Source organism: Mchenga conophoros, linkage group LG2 (assembly GCF_057382185.1).
Source record: "Mchenga conophoros isolate Kocher_MC1m ecotype Shallow Benthic linkage group LG2, M_conophoros_male_GT1.1, whole genome shotgun sequence".
Taxonomy (NCBI): domain Eukaryota; kingdom Metazoa; phylum Chordata; class Actinopteri; order Cichliformes; family Cichlidae; genus Mchenga; species Mchenga conophoros.
The window spans coordinates 11,358,125-11,369,832 of record NC_140527.1 but is presented as its reverse complement, the minus strand read 5'-3'; the positions used below and the strand labels follow the sequence as shown (position 1 = coordinate 11,369,832).

Genomic DNA, 11,708 nt, shown 5'->3' with positions numbered 1-11,708 from the left:
TGTAGTTCAGATTCTGAATAAAAATGTGAATAAAATAAAAAATTTAATTAAAAATTAATTAAAAATAAATGCTAAAAAAATGTCATAACATGCTGAATAAGAAGTAAAAAACAAACTAGAACATAATCTGAATAGAATGCTAGCCACAAAGTTAAATAAAATACAGTGAATTAAAATGTTAAAATATATATTCATATACATTTTTAAGTTTTTTGTGCTGAAATCGTGTTTTTACAGCTTTGTTTTCTCTGTTTTCCATGGATGTTATCTCATGTCCAACACAGCAGGAACAAATATTTGACAAACAATGACAGTGACCCAATAATCCTTCAGCCTGGCATGCTGACGTTCTGTACGCTTCAGAAAGGATCGTCCACGCATGACTGCAGCTCGCCGTGACGCCGTCGACTCAGATCTGCGAGCAGCGATAACACGCAGGAGGATTAAAAGCGGGCGACTCTTCGTCCTTGTTCGCAGTTCGTCTTTGAAGCTGAACCTGTCAGCTGGTGGAGAGACACGACGGTCTGTCAGGACAGGGAGGGGGTCCACACACACACACACACACACACTTACCATAATCAGCAGGTGAGTACAGTAAGGGACAAACTGTTGGAAAGTGACTGTGTCCTCCCTGTCAGCTTGAAGCAGCTGCTGGAGGAACAATCCTGCAGCATTAGAGCTTCACACTAACCCTAAGCCATTTGTAAAGGCAGAGTTTATCCACTTAAAGGTCTCAGACACAGAAGAACACAAAACATCCTTAAAACTAATACTGTACGTGTTTGAAGTCCTTGCCAACACGGTGACGCTTGGCTTCGAGCATGTCCAAAACTGCTGCTCTGTGGGGTGTCTGCGGTCTGTGGGGGTCAGTATCTATCAAAAGTGTCCAAGGAACAGGGGTGAACCAGCGACAGGTTCGTAGACGGCCAAGGGTCGCTGATACTGATGGGCAGCGAAGGCTGGCCCGTGTGGTCCGACCCAGCAGACGAGCAGCTGTAGCTCAAATTAGTATTTATAACAGGGGGGCCAAACATACGACCAGAATCAGCCTGCCAGAGACTCCAATCCAGCCCACTGGATGGCTTTTTATCTTTTGCTACACTCATAGTACAACAAAGTACGTGTTAACCTCTTCGACATGTCAATCGCTGTGAACAAAGAGAAACTTGTAAATAACTCATGAAAGAATAAAGTTACGTTGAAACCAAGCACACCATTGTTTTTCTTGTGACATTACCAATAAGTTTGATGTGTCACATGGCCCTCTTCCTATTGAAAAAACAAAAGTTGTATCCAAGATGGCCGACTTCTAAATGGCCACCGTGGTCACCACCCATCTTGAGGAGTTTGCCCCCTCACATATACTAATGTGCCACAAACAGGACTTTAATATCACCAACCATTCCCATTTTATTACGGTGTATCCATATAAATGGCCCACCCTGTAATTAGTAACATTTGAACTACAGTAGAAAAAGAAATAGGACAATTCTTTCATTCCCAGAAAACATCCTATCTGGGCAACAAGCTACTAGAACCGGTTCTGCAATTTTACACATTTACTTCTTACAGCTTAATCCCAAAGAGTGGTGCTGCCATATTTCTTTCACTGCTGCAGCAGCTTTTCCTTATTGTGCAGAAAAAATAAGATGCATGTGAAAACTGCACTTCTTCTTTTTGTCTGTGACCACATCTCTGGGATTAAATGTGCAGCTAAACTTCATTTGCACTCACAGAAGTGAGTTTCACTAGTCGCGCTTTGAGGCAACAGTTGTGATTTAGCAGTGTATAAATAAAATTGAATTTAATTAAACTGCACAGTAAAGATCAAAGTAGGCCTACAGTGTTACCCAGAGGTATAAAATAAAGTATTTAAAAATGAAAAGAAATCTATGATATTTATGACTTAACCACCAACCCCCCAACCGTCAAAAGATGAACATTTTTGCCTTTAAAAGTAGAAAAATTCATTTTGTATGTATGGACATAAATCAATGCAAAAATGGAAAGTCTTTTAACATGGGAATCTATGGGACTGACTTTTTGGAGCCAGCCTTAGTAGACATTAAAAGAAACTGCAGGTATCTGCCCCTCTTCCTGTTAGATGGGAGTTCTTCCTCCCCACCGTTTCCATGTGCTTTCTCTGCTTATTAGTGAAAAGCAGCTTCTCAACAAAAAAACGTGACCATCTTTCTTGATGATTTTTGTGTTAATTATCAATTTAGTCAAAACAGCACAAGTTGAAAGCACAGCTACAATAAAATTAAATGTTAAATCTTCTTAACAAACAGGTGAAAATGTTGAAATTTCTGTTTGCTCCTCTGTGGGCTTTACTAATATTCTCTTCTCTCTCTTTAAAGGCAGGCAGAGGAGCTCAGAGTGTCTTCATGCAAGCTGAAGAGCTCTGCGTTTCCTCTTAGCTGATTATGTAACCCCACCCTGCTGGCTGACTCGCAGTCAGAGTAATGGAGGGCCGAGCTAATCGATGCTCAGACCGTGTGATTTATAGCGTTTGCTGAAATCAGCAGTACGAGCTGCTTGAGAGTGGCGAGGGGATTCTCTCTCCGGCATCCCTCCCTCACACTGTACCGCTCACTGCTCGTAATTGGATCTCTGTATGAGGCTTCCAAGAAGTTCTCATCTGGGCTTTACCCACAATGCACAGTTCTCTCCTCATAACCTAGATTACTAATGGAGACAAATGTTGCAGATCCTGGGAGAGTTCTCTAATTGGAGGAGTAGGAGAGGAAACAGAAGAGCGAAGAGACAGAAAGCGTTTTAACAGGATCTCGACTGCGAATCTTGTAAATCCACAAGTGAGTAAAACCAGAGAGTAGAGGTTACTCTTCTTTTAAAGTCCTGTGGTACTTCAAACGCAGCCGTGGCGCTACGGCTCTTTAACGTTTTCTTTTCTTTGAAAACGCAGGAATTGATTTAAACTTTACACTGTGCTGTGGGAGAAAAATCTGAGACTAGATTTGTCAACATTGATGCTTACAGCATGTTTCATCTGCTTGTTAAGAGATGAAGTATCGACTATTTTTACTGGGCCGAGCCTCTGCTGCATGGGCGTGAGTCCTAAAACGCTGTTCAGCTGTAATTCTTCCCACATACGGCTTCTTTGATTAGCGCTCTTAGTTCTCGCAGTTTAACTTGTTATTTGGCCTAATCATATTTCTAACAGTGTCATTCCCCACCACGGGTGACTAATAACCAAACCCAAAGCAATCTGCTACAAAACCAGGCATTATTGTCATCGATATCTCAATGTCAGCCGGCACTCCAGAAGTCTAAGTCCAGTCCTGCATTGTACAGATTAGAAATATTCCCCAGGCCAGTCCAATTCTTCTAAATAATATAAGTGAACACCTTATCCACAGTCATTTCCTCCAGATTAGATTACTGCAACTCGTGAGACGATTCGCAAACACTCAAACATATCACTCCAAGAATTACACTGGCTTCCCGTTCGCAACAGAATCCAATTTAAGCGTTCGCTGATTACTTTTAAATCACTACATGGTGTGGCTCCAACTCCTAACACCTTACATGGCCTCCAGACTCCTCAGAGTGGAGGATCAGTAGGTAGTGATGTGCGGATCGATCTTGAAATATCAATTCCTCCGATACCAATCATTTATGATCTAGAATCGATTCTCACATTAAAATATCGATATTTTAGTAATTTAGGGTAAATTTGTAGTTTATCATTAACAGGAACACAGTGGAAAGAAACTATAACATTCAGATTGTCTACATTCAAAGGAACTACTTTCTCTTCCGCCTTTCATAGTCATGTGCGAAATACGGCTGCATAAATGTCCAAATTCAGAGGCTGCTTCCACCTGAGGACCCGGCCTTCGCGGTCTAAAGAAAGCCGGGTAGTACAGCACGAGCTCCCTCGGTGGAGTGAAACTGCCGTCTGCTCCTTGCTATCTAAAATATAACCGGGCTCTGGCGTAAACGCTCGACGGTCTCACACTTCTGTTTAATCATTTTCTGTTTGACGTTTATTCAGCTGTGTGAAAACCCCGGAGGAACCCTTCCGAGGGATTAATAAAGTTACATTTAATTTAATCTAATCTAATAACTTTAATCTCAGCCAAACCGATTTGCTCACGAACAAATAAAACACTGAGAAAGCCAAACAATAACATTTTTAAGTTATCAAAGTGACTTATATATCATGTTTAACCCAAGAAAGACCGTGGGGGTTTGAAGACCATGTGTCGGTCAGCTCAGATATTTGAAGTTTACACAGCTACATTCTCACCTGAAAATATGTTAAAAGTTTTTTTGCGACCCAGAAAGAGAAATAAGAGTAATATTAAAACTAAGTCGCTGGCGCCATTGTTGGAAACTGGAATTGGCTGGGCCGCGCTATGAATTCTGCGATATGGTTTTTCAATTTTGTTGTCCGGGTGGAAAATCGGGAGAAATTCGGCAGAATGGTGGCTCCGGGAGATTTTCGGGAGGGGCACTGAAATTCAGTATTCTCCTGGAAAAATCGGGAGGGTTGGCATGTATGATTGTGGCAACATCACTAACCTTGTCAAACACCTCAGAGTAAATCATATCACAGAATATGACGAGCGTATGTTGAGGCGAACTGAAGAGGAGGACACGGACAGGTGCTGCTAGGGCGAGACAGACCTCTCTCACGGAGTCCTTTAGTGCTGCAGGCAGGCAAGGTGTTCAAATAGTGCACAACTTCAGGTTTTTTATTTCTATATGATGAATTTTGCATTATTAAGTGATAAGAACAAGTAATCTGATGTCCTGTACTCATTATGATGCTATAATTTGAGATACAATAAATAAAATAAGTTTTTGTACAAAGTATTGGTATTGGATCAGTATCGTCGATACCACCCTGAATATTACTTGGTATCAGATCGGAAAGAAAATCAGTGGTATCGCACATCACTATCAGTAGGACAGGCTGTATAGGCTGATTTGCATTTCCTCTTTTATGTGTTTTGGAATTTTCTAATTCTGTTTTATTTTGTTTGGGTTTTTTTTTTTACATTTTAAGTAAAGAAAGAAAATGCCCCACACACAATTACACCAGTGCCTGAACTTTGTTTTCAACGTGTTTTTCTAATTTCTCCCTTCGTAACAGCTGTATGGGGAGTCTCTGAACTGGATCTCTGGACTGAGTTGTGTTGTTGGAGACTTTTGGAGCATTTTTTAATATATTTATCTGACCAGTAATATTGCTTCTTTGAAGTTAATTGTACTAAGAGGCCATCTGTTATTAACTGTTCTTTACCTTGTGTTAATTTTACAAAGTTTCTTTTAAAAAAGCAGTTTGGAATCATGTTGCTTTATTTAATTTCAGCTCAGTTTCTTTTATAAATAGCAATAATACTTTTAAATTTTTTAGTCAGGCTTTAGAGACACTAAAGAACAAATAAAGATCTAACAAGTCTCCAATAATATATTTTTAACAGCCAAGCTCAGATTTGATAGCATTCCCATTTTAACTATGGTGTTCCTCAAGGCTCTATCACGGGCCCACTATTGTTTTCAATATGCATGCTTCCATTCAGCCAGGTCTTTCATAATGACATAATTGATCATAACTGTTAGATGTCCCTCTGCAATCCAACCCCTTTAGCCTTTATAAAGTTTTTGCAAGCCTACTTTAATATATTTTAAATAGCCTCTAAGCTCGTTGTTTTATAGTGTTAAACAAGAAACACCCAACGAGCTGCATTCTGAGGAAGGAAACGCCTTGCCGGAAAATCACATGATAAAAAGAGCACTTACATTTTCGTACATTAAAACTCAAAATGTGCTCAACTATACTTCCTCTGAAACTGTTCATCTCAGCACAATAACACATTAAACTGTCTTCACCTCTGTGAAATCTCGCAAATCTGCATGCAGTTATAAAGAAGCCCTGCAGCAAAGTGTCAGGAAGCAGCTTCATCAAACCACCACAGAACAGACTCATATAAATGGACCACATCAAGACACACACACAGACACTCATGGAATACTCTGCTGTAACACATTGCAGATTTGTGCACAGACAACGAACTCCGGGTGTTAAAAGTTGACTGAATCCATTTAAATAACCGAAGCATTAAATAACGACGCATATTAAAGAGAGATAGAAGGAAGCTGCTGCACTGTTCACCAATTATTACAGCACAGTTTATTGCCACAGATGTTAGAAAAAAAGACTCAACAGCAGGCCAGCGCTGACACTGTACAGACTGCAGATCTGCAAGTCAGCTGCTGCTTTGTAGACACAAAATGAACAGCAGCACTTAGTGACATTATTACAGCAGATTTTCTATCAGTGATTTTCACACTTTTCATACATAAAGAGACATCTTGGACTGCAATATCTGCATGTTTTGATTATTAAAAGTTTGGTTTTATTGACTCGTTCAAGGGTCCTTTGATACATTTCAACCATCAAGTGACACACATTATCATATGTAGTGAAAAAAAATGTATCATATTCTAGATTCACCAAAATGGACCTGCTTCTCGTTATTTCCTGTCATCCAGTGGTGGATGTTCATGTTAAACATGAACCGCACTGTCGATGAACTATGTAGTTGATGCCTGTGTGCAGACCTTTGAATCCATCCAAAGGGCAACTCAACAGTGAGCAACACTACCGTTTTTTTCGACCATAAGGTGCATTAAGTGAAACAAAACAGTTAAATAAGTCAAACTTTACTCAACTCATTCTTCTCACTACTTCCATTTCCGTACCATTGATTCATTAATGTTGAATTCTCTCGCAGCTGCTCTATTCCCATGTTGTTGCAGTATATTAATGACTAACCTCGTATTGTGGATGGATTATCTCAGTTGTTCTCCTGACTGAAGTTTGGTCAGTTTACAGCATCCTGCCATGCGATTGCATTTGTCCCTGACCATCGGGAACCCTCACGTTAACTTTTATCGAGTGGAAAAAAGTTACCATTCATCCTCCAGCTTCACTGTTCATGCTATGCTGACATAGCTGTGTCACTAGCGATCACGTAGCACATCATTATATACAAGGTAGCCCAACTTCAGTAATCCTACAAACGTCACTGCTGTTTAGTTTTCTGTCTTCATTTATGTTGGAAGTGATAGCAGAGCTGTACGTTTCATTTTTTTCAGAAATCTCTCAGTCAGAACATGATATATCATGTTTAGGTGGAAACTAGCGAGCTAACTTCCTGCTAACTTCTAACTCCATTAAATTTAATAAATTCTCTTTTCATGGATGCCTGGATGTTAAACTTCATTGTTACACCTGGTAAAGCAGCAACGCTGATCATTTTATTAAAGATGAAAGGATTTAGACAGACTCTCAGTGATGCTGCAGTGTTTGTTTGAATTTGGGACCTGAAGCAGATGGAGTTTTGGACCCAAATTACTCCGCAAGGCTCCTGACTACGGTAGCCGTAATGCTCCGACAATCCATGAAGCGGTGCAGCTTCGTAGCTTACCAAAGTCATACTTCAACATTTTTTGACAGATTTTTGAGCGCTGTGCACCTCATAAAATCGGTTCGAGGTCAGTAAGCACAACCAGAATTCATACATAAGGTGCACCGGATCATAAGTTGCACTGTTGATTTTTGAGAAAATCAAAGGATTTTAAGTGTGATTTATAGTAGAGACGATGGGGTTTATGGGGACTCACTCAGGCTACGAAAATTTCAGGAGCCTTCAAAGTAATGAATCATAAAAAATGTACACAATCCATTTTGCTTTCCCCTTGCTAGATGAATCTGATGCTCTTATGTGTTAGGTTTAATTGTACACTTTAAAAAATGTAAGAAAATTGATCAAAAAAAGAAGAATTGATTACCAAAATGGATGTGCATGTAAGAAGTATAAAACAAAAAAAGAAAACTTTGACCATATCGGTTAAAATGCTAAACAGTGTACACCAGGTCCTCATCAGTACTGAGACGGTAATATGAATATTTACATCGGTTAAGATTATTGACACACAGCAGAGGTGACCCTGTGTAATCACATTACCATTTCAACATTAATGTTATGAAATAAAAATAAAGAAATAATGACAACCTTGAATTTATATCAGTCCGAACAGTGCAGTACCGTCAGCAATCATTCAAGAGTTGTTTATTCAAATCTAAATATATTAAAGCATCAAACTAACAGGTTCATTAGCTTTCTCTTTGCAGTAGTTTTTAGAAGTGAGCGCCCTCTCCTGGATTGGTCAGTATTTTTTATTCCTTCTACTCTCAAAGTTAAAACTTTAATTTGATTAAAATGTATGCTAGTAGGCATATACATATTAAGTGCTTTTTAGTATCACTGTAACGTAACTTTTCTAACTCACTTAATTCTGGAATGATTTCTACTGGCATGGTGTATAAAGAATGTAAGTAGGTGTACTTTCTTTTTACAGTGACTGTATATGGCTTAAACTTTCCATTAAAATCTAAAGGACATGATGTTTATGCTCCAAGTGTCTTGGTACAGTTAGCAACATTACCTAACATTAGCTTAGAAACGGAATCCAATAATCACTAACGTCTTTAAACAACTGGCTCCTAGCAAAGCTTACATATATAAGGACAAAGATAGGTTAGATAAGTTTAGTGAGCAAGCAAGCTAAGGTTAACTAGCTAGCTCGTACACTGCATATTAAGAAATTTGTTTTTGTTTGCAGGTTACCTAACATTAGCCACAAAAAAAGAAAAAATTGTATTATCTAATGAAGGCCATCTCGTTAAATAGAATTTAACCATCAGTTGAGTTATAATCTGCACGGCATCTGATTTATGGTGGAACTGTTTAGTTTTCAGGACAAATCCCCAGCGTTGCCAACTCCTCAGTAAGGAAAATTGGTATTGGCTGTCCTAAAAGTCCCTAGAAGTCGCTAAATGACATCATGGTCTAATTTGCATAATTGGTCATGCTTACGTAATTGTAATCAACGCTGTAGGAGAGAGGAATAACATTATCGAAGAGACATAAAGTCAGTAAGAAAAACACCCTAAATGCATTTATAATATATTTAGAACTACAAATTAAATTTCTTTTAGCAAATTTTTTTTTTTAATGTCCCAATTCCAACCCTCCTCCTTTATCCGAAATAGGCACTCCGGCGGAGTTACTTTGTGTGTGTGTCTGTGTTTAAGTAGTTTTAAGCCTAGTGATCCACAAAAAGTAACAGTAAAAGAAAAACATTTTTAGCAATAATGTTGTTAACAAACTACATTAACAATAGAAATGGACAAAGAAGAGACAAATAGCTGGTGTGCCAAAAAGCTGCAAAACATTATCAGGCAGCTGCAGTGGCGGCTCCTGAAAAAAATCTCAGGGGGGGCAATTTTTATGATATCGACTAAAATGACCCATTTAATGAGTACATCAAACAACACAATTTTAATTTAAATTTAAAATGAACAACCATATTCTGGCCATTTGTATAGATTTGTAAAAATGAACAACCATATTCTGGCCATTTGTATAGATTTGTAAAAATGAACATGAACAGATTTTTTTTTTTTTTTTTTTTGAATGAATGAAAAATAACTATTGAAAACAACAACTGTAAACTGATTGGGGGGGTGGGCTAAAGAGAGAAAGAGAGAGGGATGGAGAAAGAGAGTAAATATGGTTAAGGGTTCTTATTTGTACAAGAACTTTGCTCGTCTGTCTTTCTGAGTGGCAAATTTCTCGATGACCCTGGTGTTGAAATCAGGAAGTTCTTGTGTGAGTTTTTTCTCTATGGACAGCATAGCCAGAGCGTTGAGCCGATCCTGAGCCATATTGTTTCTCAGGAAAGTTTTTATCCTCTTTAAAGTAGAGAAACACCTCTCCGATTCTGATGTTGTCATTGGTGTGGTGATGAGGATGTTAAGAAGACTTACAGTTTCGGTGAATGTGTCTTGAAGGTTGTTTTCCATCAGAACCTGATAGAGCGCCAGCGCACCACTACAACTCTGAAACTCCTCGTTGTCGTAGATCAGGGACAGTTCTGTTTTAAGTCTGGCTTTGTCCAATGAGGGATAGGCTTCCACTGTGGTTTGTAGTGCTGCATCTGGAAAATTTTTGCTGTGTTGTTGGAACAAGTCTCCTTGCAACAGAGTGGCGCTGACAAGGTGCTTGGTGAAAGAAAACCTCTCCTTGGCATGGCTCATAATGGTGTCGCACACCTATCCAATAATATATAATTGGTAAGAGTTAGATTCAGTGGTAAGACTTTGGCACATGTCTCATGTTAATCATTATTCTGAAAAAAAAAATCTGTCCATAACAAAACAAAACAGTCATGACCACTATATCAAATGACATCTGACAGCATCGTCATTAGATTTTATCTGATGATCCGATTTAAATCAGACCAAGCAGCTAGTGCTTACCTCCAGTGCCAAATGGTGTTGCCTGTCTTCCCCCAATGTTCTCCGTCTCTTTGTGGGTGGGTCTTGAACAGGTCCCCTGTACTCCTCATCCACAACCAGATTAGGAAGTGCCTCCCTGATCCAATACATAAGTTTCATTAATGGCTTCTGAAAACTGAATAGGGATATATTAACCAAACACAAACCAAACAAAGGTTGTGTTCTAATTACCGGGAATTACCGGATTTAATTAATAACCGGACCTGGTTTAATGGCTGGGGGAAAACCAGTGCAAGTAAATAAAGGCCCTGGCCATAATTTCAGGAAATAGCCTATGGTATAGGCTACATCAAATCATTACTGGGAATATACTTCATCAAATATACTTAATCAAATATTTTTCATAAAATTACTTCAAAGGCTGATATAAATCAAAATTATCTGAATTCCATTAAACATTTAAGTCACAGAACACAGAATATATGCAGAGAATTTGATAGAATCTATGCATAGATAATTAACATTTATTCTAGGTTACATATTTATGCTTTTATGCCTACCTGATAGCCTGCATGCGGCTGATGAATGTCTGGGTGATCCCTGCGATGGTGACAGAATCGATGTTTCTCTTCTGTAGGTGGTTATACAGCATGTCTACATGTGGCATTATCTTGTGAAACAAGGCCAGGAAAAAACAGAAAGCTTCGTCTTCCAGCATTCTCACGAAACCACCGGCATCTCTCTTTGTAGGGGCATCAAATCCTTCACTGTTACGGATGGTCTGAAAACACCTCACCAGATCGTCTTTATGTTCATACACTGTATTCACAGCACGACTGTTGAAGTTCCAACGGGTTGCCGATGCACTTGGAAGTCGGTGCGCCACCACCTCGTCAAGCACTGCAGTCCTCTTGCTCGATTTAGTAAAAAAAGAAGCGAATCCTGCTATGTCGGAAAAAAAGTGACTGATTTGAGGGATGTGGGAGGTTGCTTGTTGCATTACCAGGTTTAAGTGATGGGCATAACAATGTACGTAGTGAGCGTTAGCATAAATGTCCTGTATCTTACGCTGCACTCCTCCAGTGGTACCCCTCATTACAGCGGCCCCATCGTAGGCCTGGGCGATCAACTTTCTCTCTTGTCCCTGGGGGAGGATGAAGCGCAGCCTCTCCGATAAGGCACTGGCTATTGCATCTGCACAAGCATTGGGTAGCTTGATGAATTCAAAAAAACGCTCTTGAATACGGTTTCGTTGGTCAATGTATCTTAGCACCATGACTAACTGACAGTGTGTAGAAATGTCAGTGGTTTCATCAGCTTGAATGGCTAAAAACTTCGCTGCCTTTACTTCTTCCACGATCCTTTCTCT

At 39.3% G+C, this 11,708-nt stretch overlaps 1 protein-coding gene across 1 annotated transcript; it reads right to left on the bottom strand.

Moving 5' to 3' along the window:
• Window positions 1–9,514: 9,514 nt before the first annotated feature.
• LOC146581734 (uncharacterized) lies at window positions 9,515–11,282 on the bottom strand. The gene is made up of 3 exons (XM_085286416.1): window positions 10,900–11,282; window positions 10,361–10,475; window positions 9,515–10,153 (listed from the first exon to the last, which is right to left on the bottom strand). The coding sequence occupies exons 1-3, from the start codon at window positions 11,055–11,057 to the stop codon at window positions 9,626–9,628; spliced, it is 801 nt and encodes a 266-aa protein (XP_085142542.1). The 5' UTR covers window positions 11,058–11,282; the 3' UTR covers window positions 9,515–9,625.
• Window positions 11,283–11,708: the final 426 nt, after the last annotated feature.

Coding starts and splice junctions, on each gene's coding strand:
- LOC146581734 (XM_085286416.1), bottom strand. CDS start 11,057: ATGCTGGAAGACGAAGCTTTCTGTTTTTTCCTGGCCTTGTTTCACAAG. Junction 10,476..10,899: donor AGCCGCATGCAGGCTATCAG/GTAGGCATAAAA, acceptor GTATTGGATCAG/GGAGGCACTTCCTAATCTGG. Junction 10,154..10,360: donor AACACCATTTGGCACTGGAG/GTAAGCACTAGC, acceptor ATTATTGGATAG/GTGTGCGACACCATTATGAG.